This window comes from Oncorhynchus masou, chromosome 18 (assembly GCF_036934945.1).
Source record: "Oncorhynchus masou masou isolate Uvic2021 chromosome 18, UVic_Omas_1.1, whole genome shotgun sequence".
Classification (NCBI taxonomy): Eukaryota; Metazoa; Chordata; class Actinopteri; order Salmoniformes; family Salmonidae; genus Oncorhynchus; species Oncorhynchus masou.
The window spans coordinates 53,014,094-53,036,008 of NC_088229.1; the positions used below are offsets into that span (position 1 = coordinate 53,014,094).

Below are 21,915 nucleotides of genomic sequence, written 5' to 3' on the forward strand. Positions count from 1 at the left end.
GGAGCATATATCATATCAGACAGCATGTCAGTCATGATGGCAATGTCATGGTGTCCAAAGACTGCATGCAGGACTATGTACAGTATTGTTTCTGTGCTCTTGTGTACGTCTTATTCTCCCACCAACTCTAACCACTTTCCGTGTGTGTGTGTGTGTGTGTGTGTGTGTGTGTGTGTGTGTGTGTGTGTGTGTGTGTGTGTGTGTGTGTGTGTGTGTGTGTGTGCGCGCGCATGCGTGCATCTCTCACCGCTGCCTGCCGGTGTGTGTTGGACAGGATGCCGTGCACTCTGACTTTGCTCTGTTGCACAGCATTTAGGTCTACCCAGAGTTCCTCCATCCGTCTCTCTCCTGGCCCGTAACTCCTCCACCTGTAGTACCTCTGAGAGTCCTCCTGAGAGAGAGGGCGCTGATTAGCACAGAAAGCTTTTCCAGAGTTTCAATGAATTCACTTGTCAGTCGCCCAAGGTCTTGATTGACTTTGGCTACATCACCATAATGCATTTATTACACATCTATAAGCATTTCATCAACGTGATAACATGTTCCAACTGCATTATTAAAGGTTAATGAAATATATCCATAGCATATGTATAGCGCACTCATGATATGCAAAGCTCATATTTAGGTATCTTAAAAACTTCTTAGGGCTGCAATCCCGTTAACGGGATGATATGACAACAGCCAGTGAAAGTGCAGGGCTCAAAATTCAAAACAACAGAAATCTCATAATTACAATTCTTCAAACATACATGTATCTTATACCATTTTAAAGGTCATCTTGTTGTTAATCCCACCACAGTGTCCGATTTCCAATAGGCTTTACAGCGAAAGCACCACAAACGATTATGTTAGGTCACCACCAAGCCAAAGAAAAACTCAGCCATTTTTCTAGCCAAAGAGAGGAGTCACAAAAAAAACAAATAGAGATAAAATTAATCACTAACCTTTGATGATCATCAGATGACACTCAAAGGACTTCCTGTTACACAATACATGTATGTTCATGTTTATATAAAAAAAATCTGAGTTTACATTGGTGCGTTATGTTCACTAGTTCCAAAAACTTCCAGTGATTTTGCATAGCCACATCGATTCAACAGAAATTCTCATCATAAATGTAGATGACAATGCAAGTTATACACATGGAATTATAGATAAACATATCCTTAATGCAACCACTGTGTCAGATTTTTTAAAACTTTACGGAAAAAGCAAACCATGCAATAATCTGAGACGGCGCTCAGAAAATAAATAAAATTATCCGCCATGTTGGAGTCAACAGAAACCAGAAATCACATTAGAAATATTTCCTTACCTTTGATGATCTTCACCAGAATGCACTCCCAGGAATCCTAGTTCGACAATAAATGCTTGATTTGTTCGATAATGTTAGGTACACATATTCAAACGCTCGTGCAGGTCCAGCATAACTTTGGACAAAAAATGTAAAAAAGTTATATTACAGGTCGAAGAAACATTTCAAACTAAGTATATAATCAATCTTTAGGGTGTTGTTATCATAAATCTTCAATAAAGTTCCAACCGGAGAATTCCTTTGTGTCTAGAGAAGCAATGGAACGCAGGGACGATATCATGTGGAATGCGCGTGACCAGGAAATGGCTCTTTGCCAGTAACCTGACTCATTCAGCTCTTATTCAGGCCCACACACAGTGGAAGCCTCATTCAAGTTGCTAAAGACGGTTGACATCTAGTGGAAGCCCTAGGAAGTGCAACTTCATTCATATCCCACTGTGATTTCAATAGGACCTGGGTTGAAAATCGGCCAACCTCAGATTTCTCACTTCCTGTTTGGATTTCTTGTCAGGTTCTTCTCAAACAGTTTTAGAAACTTCAGAGTGTTTTCTATCCAATACGAATAATAATATGCATATATTAGCAACTGAGACTGAAGAGCAGGCCATTTACTCTGGGCACCTCTGGGCACCTTTCAGCCAAGCTACTCAATACTGCCCCTGCAGCCATAAGAAGTTAATAGATGCATCAATACAATGACAGCATAGTGTCATCATTATGGATGTTCTCAAAAGTGTGCTTCTGCTATACCATTGTTAGTGAATATACAAAAAGGCCAAACGATGACTTGAAAATTATGCTGATATACAGTGCATTCGGTTATTTTCCTGTTGGAAGGTGAACCTTCGCCCCAGTCTGAGAGACTAGACAGGATCGAGGTAAAGATGAACGTAGCAAAGTACAGAGAGATCCTTGATCAGAACATGCTCCAGAGCGCTCAGGACCTCAGACTGGGGCAAAGGTTCACGTTCCAACAGGACAATGACCCTAAGCACACAGCTAAGACAACACAGGAGTGGCTTCTGGACAAGTCTCTGGATGTCCTTGAGTGGTCCAGCCAGAGCCTGGACTTGAACCCGATAGAAACACCTCTGGAGAGCCCTGAAAAAAGCTTTGCAGTGACGCTCCCCATTCAACCTGACAGAGCTTGAGAAGATCTGCAGAGAATGGGAGAAGCTCCACAAATGCAGGTGTGCCAAGTTTGTAGCGTCATAATGCTGTTATCGCTTCCAAAGGTGCTTCAAAGTACTGAGTAAAGGGTCTGAATGCTTAAGTAAATGTAATATTTCTGGGTTTAAAAAAATACTTCTACATTTCTAAACATTTCTAAAAACCTGTGTTTTCTTTGTCATTATGGGGTAATGTGTGTAGATGATGAAAAAAACAAATACATTTTAGACTAAGTGTGTAACTTAACAAAATGTGGAAAAAGTCAAGGGGTTTGAATAGATTCCAAAGGCACTGTATATTGTCCTGTATAAAACAGGATAAAATTAAGACACAGAAATCAGTTGCTTTCATTTTGACAGCAGAGGAGTGGTTAAAGATCAGTGTGACATCACATCCGGGTGACAAAACCAGCATTCTTCTGAGCTATTTTTGTTATTTTAAAGGGCAACTGCACTTCCTGATTTGGCCTTGTTTTTGATTTGATTCTTGGGATAGGGGGCAGTATTCGGAAGTTCGAATGACTGACATGCCCAAAGTAAACTGCCAGTTACTCAGGCCCAGAAGCTAGAATATGCAAATATATATGGGAATTGATTAGAAACGTTGTTTGACTTGTTTGGACAAAGTTTATTGGTCACTTTTGGGATTCCTTTGTATGCATTTTGAACAAGTGGAAAAGGTGGATTACTGAATCAAGCACGCCAACTAAACTGACTTTTTTGGAATATAAAGAAGAACTTTATCGAACAAAACAACCATTTGTTATGTAGCTGGGACCCTTGCGATTGCAAACAGAGGAAGGTCTTCAAAGGTAAGTGATTTATTTTATCGCTATTTTTGACTTTTGTGATGCCTCTGCTGGTTTGGAAAACGTTTTTAATGCTTTTGTAAGCGGGTCGCTGTCCTCAGATAATCGCATGGTGTGCTTTCGCCGTAAAGCCTTTTTGAAATCTGACAAAGCGGCTGGATTAACAAGAAGTTAAGCTTTTAAATGTTTGACACTTTCATGATTGTTTAATATTACGATTTTTTGTATTTTGAATTTCGTGCTCTGCAATTTCACTGGATGTTGGCGAGGTGGGTCACTAGCACCCCACCTAGCCCAAAGAGGTTTTAAAGACATTTTCCAATACTTTGGCAACTTTCGGCTGGATGTGTGAGTGTGTAGTTCATACATGCATAATCTATGTGCAGAATTACTGTCTCATCTCAATTAGCTATGAAATCCCTAGTTTGAAAGTGACTTTTCTTGAAGCTGTGCTGCGCCATTTTCCCTACATTTCACCCCACGTGGGCCAGCCCTCTAGCAATTTGAGTTCTAGCCAATGAGCTTCAGCCCCTCGCATTTGAGTGACAGCAATCAAGATGCCTGCCCAGCGTTATCCAATGAGGTTACAGGGCGGGCCCAACAGCTCAGTGGACATAGCAGACAGAGAGCAATAATGTGGTGCACATAACCGCACATACAGTATGTGATGTAGTACCCAATGTTCTGGGGGAACACTTTTGGCCTGTGCTTGCAAATTTCAGAACAAAAAAAAATGTACCCTTATGATTCAACCCTGTGGGGATCTTAATGCACTATTGACCTAAGTGAGGAGGAGGAAAAGGGCTAGTACAGTGTATACAAAGTACCTGAGAATCTCTTAGAAATGCTTGCGGCCATGACTGAATTCAGACCTGAGTTGGTTTCGATGTGTGGTTTGATGTGCTTGTTCGATGGTGGGAAGAGTTAGCCAAATTATTTAACTTAATTAGCTTCAGCTGGCTGGTGTGCGACTGTTGCAAAGTTGGTTTGATTTTGGATTGCCTATCTCCGTGGCTAGTTAGGGACCATCAGTGAATTACACAATGTAGATTGTTTTCATCCTTTTAGTTCTCATTAAATGCTTTCAATATTTTATTTGGATTTCTACAATTTATAGTTGGTTTTAGGTTTAAGTCATTGAAGTTTTGAGCTATGTGAATTTTAACATATGACCCGTTACAGGAAGCTATGCTAATGTCGCACGTCACTACTTCACAGGAGAGGCATTTGTTTTAATTTTTTATCATAATGCATGTTTGTTTTGCCAGAAATGCCTTCTGGAATATGCAAACCTTCATATACATTAATAACGAACTTGTACGCCATCTGTAAATACAAATAAAATTGTTAAATTACGAGTCTAGTTGGTTTAGACACGGAAAAAGTCAGGAACCTTCCCGCTAGCCATGATTGTCTGAGATAATGGATGGACTGGATATGCCAAGAGTTCAGATCAGTCTGCCATGTAGCATGATTCTGTCTATAACATGAGCTGCTCAGCATGTGTAGATAATCCTTGCTACCTGACAAAATGAGAAGATATTGCTTTTGCCATGGATTACTGCAAAAGTGTTGCTACTGCTCTTAACATTCCTGTCCTGAATTTGGCACGCACTATCGACAAAGATTAGTGTGAAAAAGTTCTGATGGACTACTTTCTGCAGACGGTCAGTGTGAACCGGAGAGACTTGACACAACACGGGCCAAACAAGCTGTACAAACAAAACAGAGTTAAAGGGATTCTAGTCTGCTGTGAAACGTTCATCTACAGTGGGGCAAAAAAGTATTTAGTCAGCCACCAATTGTGCAAGTTCTCCCACTTAAAGATGAGAGAGGCCTGTAATTTTCATCATAGGTACACTTCAACTATGACAGACAAAATGAGAGAAAAAAATCCAGAAAATCACATTGTATGATTTTTAATGAATTTATTTGCATATTATGGTGGAGAATAAGTATTTGGTCAATAACAAAAGTTTATCTCAATACTTTGTTATATACCCTTTGTTGTAAATGACAGAGGTCAAACGTTTTCTGTAAGTCTTCAAAGTTTTCACACACTTGCTGGTATTTTGGCCCATTCCTCCATGCAGATCTCCTCTAGGGCAGTGATGTGTTGGGGCTGTTGCTGAGCAACACAGACTTTCAACTCCCTCCAAAGATTTTCTATGGGGTTGAGATCTGGAGACTGGCTAGGCCACTCCAGGACCTTGAAATGCTTCTTACAAAGCCACTCCTTCGTTGCCCGGGCGGTGTGTTTGGGATCATTGTCATGCTGAAAGACCCAGACACGTTTCATCTTCAGTGCCCTTGCTGGTGGAAGGAGGTTTTCACTCAAAATCTCACGATACATGGCCCCATTCATTCTTTCCTTTACACGGATCAGTCGTCCTGGTCCCTTTGCAGAAAAACAGCCCAAAAGCATGATGTTTCCACCCCCATGCTTCACAGTAGGTATGGTGTTCTTTGGATGCAACTCAGCATTCTTTGTCCTCCAAACACAACGAGTTGTGTTTTTACCAAAAAGTTATATTTTGGTTTCATCTGACCATATGTGTAACGACGTTCTTCTGTTGAAGGAGGAGCGGACCAAAATGCAGCGTGGTGGTTACTCATGTTTATTGATGAAAAATATACTAGACAAGAAATAACTGAACATGTACAAAAAACAACAGACGGAAATGTGAAAAAACTATACAGCCTATCTAGTGAACCCAAACACAGAGACAGGAACAATCACCCACGAAACACTCAAAGAATATGGCTGCCTAAATATGGTTCCCAATCAGAGACAACGATAATCACCTGACTCTGATTGAGAACCGCCTCAGGCAGCCATAGACTATGCTATACACCCCACAAAACCCCAAGACGAAACACACCACAATAAACCCATGTCACACCCTGGCCTGACCCAATAAATGAAGATAAACATAATAAATTTTGACCAGGGCGTGACAATATGACATTCCCCCAAACTTCTTCTGGATCATCCAAATGCTCTCTAGCAAACTTCAGACGGGCCTGGACATGTACTGGCTTAAGCAGGGGGACACGTCTGGCACTGCAGGATTTGAGTCCCTGGCGACGTAGTGTGTTACTGATGGTAGGCTTTGTTACTTTGGTCCCTGCTCTCTGCAGGTCATTCACTAGGTCCCCCCGTGTGGTTCTGGGATTTTTGCTCACCGTTCTTGTGATCATTTTGACCCCACGGGGTGAGATCTTGCGTGGTGCCCCAGATCGAGGGAGATTATCAGTGGTCTTGTATGTCTTCCATTTCCTAATAATTGCTCCCACAGTTGATTTCTTCAAACCAAGCTGCTTACCTATTGCAGATTCAGTCTTCCCAGCCTGGTGCAGGTCTACAATTTTGTTTCTGGTGTCCTTTGACAGCTCTTTGGTCTTGGTCATAGTGAAGTTTGGAGTGTGACTGTTTGAGGTTGTGGACAGGTGTCTTTTATACTGATAACAAGTTCAAACAGGTGCCATTAATACAGGTAACGAGTGGAGGACAGAGGAGCCTCTTAAAGAAGAACTTACAGGTCTGTGAGAGCCAGAAATCTTGCTTGTTTGTAGGTGACCAAATACTTATTTTCCACCATAATTTGCAAATAAATTCATAAAAAATCCTACAATGTGAATTTCTGGATTTTTTTCCCTCATTTTGTCTGTCACAGTTGAAGTGTACCTATGATGAAAAATACAGGCCTCTCTCATCTTTTTAAATGGGAGAACTTGCACAATTGGTGGCTGACTAAATACTTTTATGCCCGACTGTATGTATATGGGTAAGAGTTTAGCTACATTTTCAAATATTACACGTTTAATTTTCTTTGCTAATTAAAGTGTACTGTTCGCTAGCTAGCAAACGTTACGTGTGTGATCTATGCAGTAATATTATTTGTATCTCAGAAAGCCATTTGCACTGCTAGTTATAGCCTAATATTAGCTAGCTAGCTAAATTTGAACCTAGTTGGTTAGCTTAAGCTACCTGTAGATTCATACTACAGCATTTCATGTATTGTGGCTAGCTATGAAAATCAGTTTGTATTGCTATTAGTATGGGTTGGGATTATGGTTCATTGTTTAGCTAGCTAGATAACGTTACATGTCTAAACTACACTACACTTCGCTAGATGATTACTCATCATGTTAGCCAGGTGTGTCTGGGGATGATTACAGCCATCTATTGTATTTCACAAACATGTGTACACGCCTAGACAATAGTGACCCATCCACTTAGCTAGATGTGGCTGGGGGGTGGTTATAGCATTTCTTTCACATGACCCATCAATTTAGACAAGTGTGTCTGGTAGGGGTGAGCCGACATACCTATATTCGTATCCGTAAATTGACAGTTGAATCGGATTATACTCGTGATCGGGGAAAAAACAAGTGCTTTAATATGCCTAAATAGATGTTGGCAAAACACCTCCCTGCATGTTCTCACTGCAAAAAAAGCTGCAGATTAAGAGCAGTGTGCGGAGGGGTGGGTTTGAATGTGTGTCTGTCCTCAATTTGCAGCAGGCAGCCAAGTTTGCTGTCACTCAGTCAGAATGCGCATTAGCGTTTAATCTTTCCCAAACCCTTGCCCCACTTGTTAGATACTATGCACATTGACAACAAATGTCCTCGCAATGTTGATTTATCATAGTAACAGGCAGCAGCAATCTAAATGATCAGATCGAAAACATGCGAGGAAAAGTGTTTGGATGAAATTATGAAGCGAGTGGACGGAGAAATACAGCTTCACTCTATCCAATCAGAACAGCAGGTTCATCATACAGCCCGCCCTTCTCTTTAGACAGACAAACTAGCCAGTTGAGTTATTTAGACCAGGCATATGAGTGACTCAAAGACAATACAGTATGATTTAAAAACTCTCACAAGTAAGAAACGTGCTTGCTGGCACCCCAAAAAACATATTTTTTCTGTTCATAGATAATTACAAAAAAATACTCTGATCATAATTGTATCCAGAAAATATCCGTTACAATACTCGTTTGTCCGACTACTTGGCACACCCCTAGTGTCTGGATATGCATCACCGAATAAAGATAAAATATTTATGCTATATTTTTATCTGGACACATTATATTTTTAATAGTGCTGCTATGCAAATATACTAGTAACTATTTCACTGTATCGTTTACACCTTCTGCATCCTGTGCATGTGACAAAAAATGATTTTATTTGATATAGTGTGTGTTTACTAGAGACGTTAATGTGAAGAACAACATGACCTGCACCAAAGTCAGATTAGAATATAGGCCAAGGATTAGATAAAGTGTATTTTTACCTGGAGTTTCTCCTTATTGTAGGCTACTACTTTCAGTCTTGAAATCTTTGGTTGTTTACTACACCACCTTACTCACTCTGTTTAGCACATGTGAATCCTTAAAGAGATGTGTGGGTTTAAGACTTAAGAGGGTGTGAACGATGCGCAATAGTTGTAAACAAAGAAGAGCTCTCCAGTAGGTGTACCAAAACATCCAGGGGCCATTTGCTCAAAAGTGGGGTTACACGCTCAACTTTCAATGCAGAATTACTTTCCTATTGTTCCTCAACTACAGTGTATGATATACAATTTTGTAGTTCTGAGTCTCTACTTTTATCTAATGTAAAAAGAAAAACACAATTAAATTATTTTGCTGCATAAGACTGAATGAAGCAGTCGGTCACATATTGTCCCATGTACATTGTGTAATTTACAGATGGTCCCTAGCTAGCCCCATAGGGATATCCAAAGTAACCCAAATTTATCACAGGCATTATAATCGGGTCATGTGCAACTGCACACTGCATTGATGATTCCTTGCGTGCAAATGGCACGAATAGCTTTTTAGCAAAAAACTTTGTCAAGCAAGGACTGTCTGAGAATGATCTGGGGGGAGGGGGAAAACTAAAAACGGTCTCTTATTGGAGTGGTTTGGAACTGTGTTATTGGTCTAACTAATTTACCGTATGGTGATGTCACCATGGAAAGCTGAAATTCCCTCGCATGCAAACCTGCGGATTAGAAGGTCCTGTTGTGGATTGTATTTTTAACCAGCAACTGTCAGAAAATAACACTGATTTAACACTGATAACACAGATTTTTTTCAAAATGTTAGTTTTAGATGTTGTACAATATGATAGAAAAACACAGGAAATTGTTTTTATTTTGACTGTACTGGGCCTTTAATCTTGTGTTGTGTCTGTATACTTTTTGATAAGCGAGGCATGTTTATAAATGCTTTATAAAGACTTTAATGGGAAAATAGAATTGACAGTACATTGACTGCATATAAATCATACATAGACCTTTAATGTTGGTGTTATAGATCAGTGGCAAACTGCACAGTTAATTAACCATGAAATGCTTAGCTATAAATGCTTAATGAATGGGAAAATAGATAAGCTTTACTTTGACTGCATATAATTCATAAATAGACCCTTTATGTGTACATTATAGACCAGTATGCACAACCTAATAGGGATGTGGAGGAGGGCTGTTTAATGAGTTACAAAAGAGCCTTGACCCTCAACTACACGATTTTGATCTGTAAAATTTACCCTGAGGATTCAACACTGTGGGGATCTTCATGCACCATTGACCTCATTGAGAAGGAAAATACCATACTTTAAGTCACGGGCCTATACCGACGGTGCGGGAAATGGGGCTAGTACAGGCTATATAGCAGCATCATTTTCAAAATGTGGTTTGGCCTTTAGGCATATTCACTAACACTGGTATGGCACATTTTAGAGAACAGCCATAATGATCACACTACGCTGTCATTGTAATGATGTGTCTATTTGGATGCCTAAATGTGAGCTTTTGCATAGCATCTTATGAATGCGCTATAGATATGCTATGGATATATTTCATTAACCTTTAATGTGGTTAGGACCTGTTATAACACGTTCATGAAATACTTATAGATGTGTAATGAAGGTGTTATGGCTATATGTAGTAAAAGGAAATCATTACCCTTGATTCAATCTAGAGCAGGAGGCTATTCTATTGTATTCTTAATATGTATGGTTGTGGAAGATGGTAGTCCTTATGATGGGAAGATGATAGCTATGATGCTAATTAGTAATAGAGGTTGGAGTTAACTATTGTGCATAGTGACACCAGGGGTCCTTTCCATGTACTGTATTTTCATTTACACCAGGTGGGGGAGCTGTATACATACTCTAATGATCTCAAGTGCTTTGGCATTGTAAGCCTCTCTATCTATTTAACGGATCTCAGAACTCGATCACATTATTAATGTGTGCCTTGCTTCAAGGTGACAGAGAGCAATGGTGCTGGGGTTTAGGTGTGGGCTGGGAAAGTGGAGCAGTTAAATGCAGTGTTCTCAATGACGATCTGGCTGCTCCACATACAGCGAGTGGCCCACTTTCTCTCCTTCCCCGAGACCCAACACAAGGCACTGTTTCTGGGGGAATCTCCGGGTCTGAGAGGAGGGCAGATCCCCAGACTTTGCCCAGGGCTGAAACACCTAAGCTGCATTGAGATTGGTCAACAAGAGCTGCCGCGGTGAGAAGTTAGTTAGAGGGTTTGTGTGAAACCAGACGACACACACGCTAAGTTGACAGGACAAGGCCAGAATCTGTTGTCAATTTGTAGTGCCGAGAAAAGCTAATCACAATTTATTTGGCAGAAATTATACTTATGTGGTCGTAAGAGCAAGATGATACACTGGTCCCCACCACACCAACTAATCCAACAAACACATTTAAACACACATTTTATTAACCCAAAAATGCATTCCAATTCAAAATCCTTCTTCCCTAACCTCAAACCCCTAACCCTAAAACTAAACGTAACCTTAACTCCTAAACCCTAATTCTAACTCTAAACCTAACCCCAAAGCCTAAAATAGCCGACAACATGGCCGACAACATTTACTATCCTTGTGGGGACCGACAAAAAGTCCCCTCTTTTCCGAATTGTCCTTGTTTTAATATCCTTGTGAAGACTTCTGGTACCCACAAGGATAGTAAAACCAAACCACAAACACACGGTGTAAAAACCCATCTATGGAAAACTCGCTCGCAAATTACCATACACCTGTCATTAATATCCCAATAGCAGTCACCCCTGATAAAGGGTCATAGCTTCAGCCAACGTGTTCCCATCAATTGGCCTCATCTGCTGGGGTCACACACTTCCGCCCATTATCAAAGTGCTTAGCCATGCATTGAGATGTGGTTATTAGCGATGACTAATGAAGATGTTGCCAATTACCTACTACCAGCTGTGTCACAGAGAGGGCCTGGGCTTTAGCTCACAGGGCTAAGAGTGTTATGTGGTGTGCAGGAGACGCAGTCGGTCACATGAGCCTGTTCCTGAGCAAACTGATGTGGGTGCTAGGATGGCAACTAACTGCTGAGCAGACAGGAAAATAACAATATTCCTATCGATATCATCACAGATTTTCCTGGCTGCCTGTTAGTTAGACCTTACCACTACAAGAGTTATACTGAACATAACTCATTAAATTTCTCACCACCACATGGGTCATGTTGTCGGGCAAGGTATCAATGTCCAGTCCTCCCCCCAGTGCGTGGCGTACCGCTCGGTTCTGACCATGTTTGATGGAGGGCTGCTGGTCTCGGTAGATCCTGCCCATCTCAGACGAGCCCCCATCTATCCGCAGTGACGTATCATCTACAAACATGAAAGATGACATAACAGTCAAGATAACATGGCCATTCGATAGAAACAGCAATATCACATCTCATGCAAACTATGAGAACACCACAACAAGAAATACATAACTGATTAAAAACAAACAGAAAAGCTATACTCAGGGACGTCATGCCCACCACAAATCTGAGGGGGAACCAAATACGTGAGAATGTACCCCCCCCCCCCAGGCAAAAATGTATATTCTTATGCCACTAGTACCCTAACCCGTAATCCATATTGTAAAAAAAAAAGATAATATTTATGACCAACAGAACAAGCAATGATCTACTTACAGTGCATTTGGGAAGTATTCTGACACCTGGACTTTTTCCACATTTTGTTAGGTTGCAGCCTTATTCTAAAATGTATTCAATTGTTCCCCCTTCATCAATCTACACACAATACCCCATAATGACAAAGCAGTAATGGGTTTTTCAAATTTTTTATACAAGTATTCAGGCCCTTTACTCAGTACTTTGTTGAAGCACCTTTGTCAGCGATGACAGCCTCGAGTCCTCTTGGGTTTGACGCTACAAGCTTGGCACACCTGTATTTGAGGAGTTTCTCCCATTCTTCTCTGCAGATCAGGTTGGATGGGGAGCGTCGAAGCACAGCTATTTTCTGGTCTCTCCAGAGATGGTCGATTGTGTTCAAGTACGGGCTCTGGTTGGGCCGCTCAAGTACATTCAGAGACTTGTCCCGAAGTCACTCCTGTATTGTCTTGGCTGTGTGCTTAGGGTCGTTGTCCTGTTGGAAGGTGAACCTTCGCCCCAGTCTGAGGTCCTGAGCGCTCTGGTGCAGGTTTTCATCAAGGATCTCTCTGTACCTTGCTCCGTTCATCTTTGTCTCGATCCAAACTAGTCTCCCAGTCCCTGCTGCAGAAAAACATTCCCACAGCATGATGCTGCCACCACCATAGGGATCGTGCCAGGTTTCCTCCAGACGTGACACTTGGCATTCAGGCCAAAGAGTTCAATCTTGGTTTCATCAGACCAGAGAATCTTGTTTCTCATGGTCTGAGAGTACTTCAGCTTCCTTTTGGCAAACTCCAAGCGGTTGTCATGTGCCTTTTACTGAGGGGTTGCTTCCTTCTGGCCACTCTACCTAATTGGTGGAGTGCTGCAGAGATGGGAGAACCTTCCTGAAGGACAACCATTTCCACAAAGGAACTCTGGAGCTCTGTCAAAGTGACCATCGGGTTCATGGTGACCTCCCTGAGAAAGGCCCTTCTCCCCCGACTGCTCAGTTTGGCCGGGTGGCCAGCTCTAGGAAGAGTCTTGGTGGTCCCAAACTTCTTCCATTTAAGAAGACCTAATGGCTTGGTTTTTGCTCTGGCCTGCACTGTCAACTGTGGAACCTTATATACCGTAGACAGGTGTGTTGTAGAAACATCGAGGATGATCAAAGGAAGCAGGATGCACCGGAGCTCAATTTCGAGTCTCATAGCAAAGGTTCTGAATACTTATGTGAATAAGATATGTTTGTTTTTGATACATTTTCAAAAATGTATAAAAACCTGTTTTCGCTTTGTCAGTACGGGGGTATTGTTTGTAGATTGTTGAGGAAATTGTTTTATTGAATTCATTTTAGAATAAGGCTGTAACATAACAAAATGTGGGAAAAAGTAAAGGGGTCTGAATTCTTTCCAAAGGCACTGTAAGTCTACCTCTTAACTTCATTGATACCCTGAAATGGCTTCTTGGTAGCTAGTTATGAGGTTGGGACATTGGGAACCTGTCTGGGCTAGCTAAAGCCAACTTCATAAAACTGCTAGGTGGTTAGTATTTTATTTAGAATTTTTAAACGGAACAAATCTGTGGCGGCATGTACCCGTGCCCCGTATGGGGGTGACACATCTGGTTATACTTGTAAAACAATGTCTTCTGAACATCACCCGATGTCCTGAACCTTAAATCTTGCTGCCTTATTTGGCACCTAGTGTTTCACCAGTGACTTGGATTGGTCTGTGGGTTGTGGAGGTATTACCTTTGAGGCTGACTGCTTAACACAGACGTGTGAAAAAGATTGATGGAGTTGTGATGCATTAGGTGGGAAAGATACTCATCAAACCATAAGTCACAACTATGTGCGCCTCATAAGGAATACGGTCAATGAACAGAAACAAGGGGATGGAAGTTTTTAAAATTCACAATTAAGATTCCCAGCAGGAAAATCAGTAACTCAAAACTATCTCTGGGAGACCACCAAGTCACCTTTGCAGAGACAACTCAACATTACACATCTGGACAGACAGTAACACTTCCGTGTGTGTTTGCTTTATGATGAGCCTTGTAACCGAATTTGATTCAACAGCAAATCAGCATATGAATCATATACAATTGGCGGGAAGAAGACAGTGACCATTAACATACGCATTACAGCAAGTTAGTGTGACTTAATATCTTGGGATTTTCTAGGTTGTAGACCCAAATAATCAACTGGGTTAGCACTCTCTGGCTTTAGCATCATGCCACATGTGGAAAAAGTTATCCCCTGCCACATTATGAGCAAAACTTTCAGTCTGAATAAAAAGTACTTTTGTAAGAACCGTGCAAGTGGTCAATAGTTTTGTAAACGTGCTGTAATTGAGCCAAAGTATAATTAAGGAAAAACAATTAGTCTGTAGAAACAAATAGTGTTCTGACAATGCCAGGACATTTAATCCATAGTACAGACATTCAAATCACTTAAAAGGGTAACTGTAGTGCTTCTTTTCGTCCTGTCTGCCCCCTTTTCCATTTGAAAAATGCTTGAAAACTGGGAGCGTTCTGTTGAGTGTGTCATCTCTACCAAAGGTGAGTTCGTTCAACAAACCTACCACCTGGTATCAATTTCAGTTGAACAATTTGATTTTACATTCCAAAATGTTATGGTGAGGCCACAAATAGCACGTTTTTGTATGGATTACTGTATGGATATAGCAACAATATTCAAACTGGAAATGGCTTTGCTATCTCTACTACATGCAATAGAAAGTCGCTGCAGTTTAGACCCGAAGCAGACACAATCGCCACACTCTACCTCCTCGATGGCTAATTCACACTCCAGTCAGAGACGGAAGAGGAAGCGAGACATCCCTCATCTCTTCTAGTTACATTACAGTCAATGAACTAAGCAGACCAGGCTGCTAATGCATTGGTATCTATCTCTGAGCTGTTTCCTAAAACCATTGTTACGAAAGTTGCACTTTGAAAACTCTCCTTATTTACTGACTGCTAAGTGCTTAGATGCTTCTTTGCTCTTCCGCATCAGTTTATACACAGAAGATCTCCACTAAACATAAACGTCTTGATTCTGGCTCTCCGTGACCGCCAATAACTTCAGAACAAAGTTGACTACAAAGACAAAGTTGCCAATGTCTGTAATTGTTTCAAACAAGCAAAGGCTAAAAAAAATATTCAAAGGAAAACTGCGATGACTGGATTAAAAGATAACAGTATGGCAGTATAGGTTACAAAGGCCTATATATTTCAACCATGACTTTGAATACAACTGCTCTAGGAGCTGATCCGTCATCAGTATTGTGGAATAATTATAATGGTAGGGTAAGATTTGAACGGAGAAAGCTGATTTGAGAGCAGCACTGCTTTTCTTTCGATCCTATTGACACATGCTCCAACGACGCACTTGAACGTTCTCAATACATGGTGTTTTGGGAAACGCATGTGAAATCTTCGGCAGTTGTAGAAAGATGCATTATTAAAACCCTGGTAAGCTTAAGTTCCATCGCTACCGGAAAACCGTTTCCAGGAAGTTACCAAAGTTAACATCTTCAGTCCAACATTGGCTGTTTGGCCAATTATATTATAACTGTAGAAAGGCCGTAAACAGGATTTGAGTTTGTGTGAGGTCCGAAAGGGGGGGGGGGGGGATATTTTTGAAAGTTGAAGCTGATTTACTGCATTTCTATACAATTACAAAACTTAAAAAATGCTATTTGAAGAACCTCAAAAACATGCAAAAATGACACCGGCTGCTGTAGGCTCATTCACCTCAGGTCGATCTACAAACTCAGCCTATTAGCGATACAATTGTAATGTTATAGCCTTGAAAGGAGGAAATATGAACAATGTATCACACTGATACGTAGCATCAGCGACAAAACAAAAACGTATTGCATTTTCAGAACTGTATTGCTTGCATTTTATTGCATTTGAATGTAGGCCTCTTCTGTTCGATAAGACTTGTGTTCTGAGCTTTGAGCAACACTAGGAGCAATATTTAGACGTGGACCCCTAATTGATTTTCTTTGTGTACAAAATATCTATTTTGATGATTTTATTTTTCTCAAATTAAGAGTAATTACAGGAAAAAAAAAAAAACGCCCTTGAGGGGTATCGTGACATCACAGCATCTCTGAGTCCACCTATCAGTTCTGTTTCAGGGGGAGGGGTTAAAAGTAGGAAATTAAGAATTAAAAACATATCACTCTTGCACCTAAAAGTGGAAATTAAGACCAGGATTGATGTGTTTCACTAATTTAACCTTGAACAACTGTTTTAACGGAGTTGTTTTTTGAGTCAAGTTACTCAATGGGGAAATAATCAGAGTTAACATTTGATGTGCAACGCTTTACGAAGAGCTTAGTGTTTCGAATGTTTTCTGGAGAGTTGTTTGATGGTCTTTTCATATTTCAAGTTCACACAGTCAGAAGAATGACAAAACACTTAATACCTGCATCTAACATATTTGGAATTTTGTCCAATTCCTGTGTGTGTGTGGGTGTGTGCGTGGGTGTGTGTTTTTTGTGTGTCCGAGTATGTGCATGTATGTGTGTGTTATGTCATCTGGTCAACACATCAGAGGGTTACGTTTTCATGTTCACTCTGGCCATTGCTTTGCTTGAGGAATTTATGTCCTATTTAATGGCTCCATCGTGACTTACTGTGTTGAGGACAGCAAAACCACATTTACCAAGTAACTCGGTCAGTAGAAATGGTTATATAAACAGACTGTCATATGGAGAGGGAGGAGATAGATGAGTTGATCGCAGATAAAAACAGAAAGCCCAACACATTAGACAAACAATATACTGGCAGTTCTTCGGGGACTTTGACAAATGCTCTTCAGAAACTACATTCTTAGTTGAGCTGGGTTATTAAACTATGACATGGACGTTATAAGCTTGAGTCAAGGTAGTAATATATTATTACAAAATACACAGAGGGTGGAGAGGGTAAGGGGGATACACGAGAAGCTTGGCTGGTTTGGTTGGATCTCTCTTTCTAGTGACGCTATGCCCTCACCTGGGAGGAAATAGCAGGAGTGATTCCAAACCAGGGAGGCAGAACGAGTGTCTCTCTCCCCCCCTCTCTCGCTCTCTCCTTAAAGGTATACAAAAACTATAATGTTAGGTTGTATATAGCCTCCACTTATGGTGTAGGAATGAAACTGATTATTTTGAAAAACCAACTGTCTCTCCCTCTTTCTACAGAACCATATGATGTGAGGTAGTATACCTAAATATAGTCCGTATTTATGGCGTTGGAATGTAAAGTTTAAACAAAATAATTTGTCGAGGGAGGTTGGCCAACACAGCCATTCCTGAGTGCAGAATGTGCACAGCCGACAACTATATTTATTGAGACCATTTTTGCGTCAACGGATGTAACAAAAGACTAGCCTGGTCAAGCAGACGGACTGCTGCGCTCACATTGAAATGTTAATGTGAGCAAAAGCAGGCCTGTTCCACCAGGCTACCAAGACAAAGAAAGATTACACCAGGCAAAATAACTGAAAAGAGGGAAACAAATTTGGGAGGAGTAAGATAGAGCGAGATATAGGATTTAATTGAAATCACATTCAATTGATTTGGGTAGAAACATACAGCACGATGTCCATTGCATCCCCAGAGGATAGCACTTCAAAGTGTTCATTTCAATACTTTCACAAGAAAGGAATCTGTGTTAATGGAGTTCATGTGCACAGACCGAGTCGTCAAGCATTTGAACATTATGGCACATCTCTCTTCCGTTTTACTGTCAAGCTTAATGTTGTAGGGTCTGGATCAATCCATCCCTGTGGAACAGAAGGCTGGCTTGTATAGGTCGAAACGGGATGCTGGGAGGTCCCAGGATGGTTCCGTTTGTCATCGTAGTTCTGGATGATTAGCTTTGTGACAGGATGGCAGGGGTCTAGGACGATAATACCTGGAGTCATCCATCCTGTCACTGTGACGTAGTGTCCCTCGCACCCGAATTAGTCCCGAGGTGCAGCAGATCTAAGCAGAGTATGTAGCTAGTGGATGAGAGCGATTCTTGGGCTTGTAGGCATGCCAAGTCTTCACTAAAACGGTCGAGATGGGCTTCTCTGAGTAGATCGAGCTCTGCATCAAGGTCGTCTGCTGCAGAGGGACTTGCGGTTAAGTGGTTGATAATGTGTTGTACTTGAGCAGCAGCATCTATGAGCTCTTGATAGGATTTTGTGTATGTTTACATCTTGAGCACAAGGGTTGAACGTCACTGTACCACATAAGAAGGATTTCTTGACCTCTGATTGACCTTCTGATGGCTCAGGAGTAGAGTCTTTGGGCCGTTGCTCTGGATACTGGGGTAGAAGAAGAGGGCCACGTTGCCATGTGCTTGGTTTAGAGAGCTCTGCTAAAATCTTTTCTCTAGTCAGATCATCAGCTGGGTTGTTTGCTGAATCAATGTATCGCTGGTCTTGGATGTTGGTGAGCTCTTCTACAGTACCAGTCAAAAGTTTGGGCACCTCATTCAAGGGATTTTATTTTTTACTATTTTCTACAATGTATAATAATAACAGTGAAGACATCAAAACTATGAAATAACACATATGGAATCATGTAGTAACCAGAAAGTGTTAAACAAATTCAAAAATATTGTATATTCTTCAAACTAGCCACCATTTGCCTTGATGACAGCTTTGCACACAAGCTTGTAGTGTCATACACCAAGAAGACTCAGAGCTGTAATCGTTGCCATAGGTGCTTCAACAAAGTACTGAGTAAAGAACAGAATAAAATGTTATGTCCCATCCAGGATGGACATTTTTCTTTGGCATCACCTTCCATGAAAAGGATCACATACATTCACACCCAATTATTCAGTTTTTGATTTGTTAAAAAAGTTTGAAATATCCAATAAATGTCGTTCCACTTCATGATTGTGTCCCACTTGTTGTTGATTCTTCACAAAAAAATACAGTTTTATATCTTTATGTTTGAAGCCTGAAATGTGGCAAAAGGTCGCAAAGTTCAAGGGGGCCGAATACTTTCGCAAGGCACTGTATATATATATATTTTTTTGTAATGTTTTTATTTTAATTTATCCATAACCTAGAACTTTGCACACCCCTAATAAACAGACATGTTACTTTACGCTCTTTATTGTTCCCTTGGGGGAAAATGTGTTGCAGTATCATTTAGACATTTTAAAATGGTGTTTAAGAAAAGAACCATACAAAAGGACAATACAAACTCATGACCGTTATATACAGTATGTTTCTCATGGTTCGTGCTTGGCCCCTTAATTCCAGCGAAGATACAGTTTAACGCTACAGCATACAATGACATTCTAGAAGATTCTGTGCTTCCAATTTTGTGGCAACAGTTTGGGGAAGGCCCTTTCAGCATGACAATGCCCCCGTGCACAAAGCAAGGTCCATACAGAAATGGTTTCGTGATTGGTGTGGAAGAACTTGAACAGAGCCCTGACCGAACACCTTTGGGATGAATTGGAATGCCGACTGCGAGCCAGGCGTAATGGCCCAACATCAGTGCATGACCTGACTAATGATCTTGTGGTTGAATGGAATTAAGTCCCCACAGCAATGTTCCAACATCTAGTGGAAAGCCTTCCCAGAAGAGTGAAGGCTGCTACAGCATCAAAGGGAGGACCAGCTCCATATTAATCTCCATGATTTTGGAATGAGATGTTCTACGAGCATGTGTCCACATACACTACATGACCAAAAGTATCGATCATACTGTATATAGGACAGACACTTCAAAACCTGGTTCCTTATGTTACATTTCTTGACTTTCTGGTTTTCCATTTATGAATGTGTTATTCAATGTGATTATATGGGATACAGTGACATAAAGTACCTAAGTAGTACTTTAAAGTATTTTTTACCTAAGTCGTTTTTTGTGGGTATCTGCACTTTACTATTTATATTTTTGCCTACTTTTACTATACTACATTCCCAAAAAAACTTGTTACTGTAACGACGTTCTTCGTTTGTCGAAAGAGAGTCGGACCGAAATGCAGCGTGTTGATTAATCATGTTCTTTAATGAAACAAATAACGGAACTATACATGAAATAATGAATAAATACGTTAACAACAAACGGAACGTGAAACCTATTACAGCCTGACTGGTGAACACTCACACAGAGACAGGAACAATCACCCACGAAATACAAAGCGAAACCCAGGCTACCTAAATACGGTTCCCAATCGGAGACAACGAGAATCACCTGACTCTGATTGAGAACCGCCTCAGGCAGCCAAACCTATTTAACACACACCCCTAATCAGCTACAATCCCAAATACTACAAACCCCAATACGAAAATACAATACATAAACCCATGTCACACCCTGGCCTAACCAAATATATAACGAAAAACACAAAATACAATGACCAAGGCGTGACAGAACCCCCCCCTAAGGTGCGGACTCCCGAACGCACCTCAAAACCATAGGGAGGGTCCGGGTGGGCGTCTGTCCATGGTGGCGGTTCCGGCTCGGGACGTGGACCCCACTTCATAAATGTCATTGTTCCTCCCCTTCGCGTCCTGGGATGATTCACCCTCGTCGCCGACCATGGCCGAATAGTCCTCACCCAGAACCCCACTAAACTGAGGAGCAGCTCGGGTCTGAGGCAGCTCGGGACTGAGGGGCAGCTCGGGACTGAGGGGCAGTTCGGGACTGAGAAGAAGCCCGGGACTGAGAAGAAGCCCAGTACTGAGAAGAAGCCCAGTACTGAGAAGAAGCCCAGTACCGAGAAGAAGCCCAGCCAGGCAGTTGAATCCGGCAGATCCTGGTTGACTGGCGGATCCTGGCTGACTATCAGATCTGGCAGATCCTGGCTGACTGGCTGATCCTGGCTGACTAGCAGATCTGGCAGATCCTGGCTGACTAGCGGATCCTGGCTGACTGGCGGATCTGGAAGAGTCTGGTTGACTGGCAGATCTGGAAGAGTCTGGTTGACTGGCAGATCTGGAAGAGTCTGGCTGACTGGCAGATCTGGAAGAGTCTGGCTGACTGGCAGATCTGGAAGAGTCTGGTTGACTGGCAGATCTGGAAGAGTCTGGCTGACTGGCAGATCTGGAAGAGTCTGGCTGTCTGGCAGATCTGGAAGAGTCTGGCTGACTGGCAGATCTGGAAGAGTCTGGCTGACTGGCAGATCTGGAAGAGTCTGGCTGACTGGCAGATCTGGAAGAGTCTGGCTGACTGATGGCTCTGGCTGCTTCATGCTGACTGGTGGCTCTGGCTGCTCCATGCTGACTGGTGGCTCTGACTGCTCCATGCTGACTGGCGGCTCTGGCTGCTCCATGCTGACTGGCGGCTCTGGCTGCTCCATGCAGATTAACAGCTTTGGCAGCTCCTTGCAGACTAGCAGCTCCTTGCAGACTGGCAGCTCCTTGCAGACTGGCAGCTCCTTGCAGACTGGCAGCTCCATGCAGACTGGCAGCTCCATGCAGACTGGCAACTCCATGCAGACTGGCAACTCCATGCAGACTGGCAACTCTGGCTGCTCCAAGCAGACTGACAGCTCTGGCTGCCCCATGCAGACTGGCAGCTCTAGCTGCTCCATGCAGACTGACAGCTCTGGCTGCCCCATGCAGACTGGCAGCTCTGGCTGCTCTAAGCAGACTGACAGCTCTGGCTGCTCCATGTAGACTGGCAGCTCTAGCTGCTCCATGCAGACTGACAGCTCTGGCTGCTCTAAGCAGACTGACAGCTCTGGCTGC

At 41.9% G+C, this 21,915-nt stretch overlaps 1 protein-coding gene across 1 annotated transcript in view; it reads right to left on the bottom strand.

Annotated features, from left to right (window-relative positions):
• The window catches only part of plxdc1 (plexin domain containing 1), a 105,923-nt gene that overhangs the window by 62,070 nt on the left and 21,938 nt on the right, over positions 1-21,915 (bottom strand). The window contains exons 2-3 of the mRNA XM_064923667.1: positions 11,795-11,955; positions 248-391 (exon numbers count right to left, since the gene is read on the bottom strand). Coding sequence (XP_064779739.1) covers positions 248-391; positions 11,795-11,955 — 305 coding nt within the window. The remainder of the gene's footprint in view (positions 1-247; positions 392-11,794; positions 11,956-21,915) is intronic.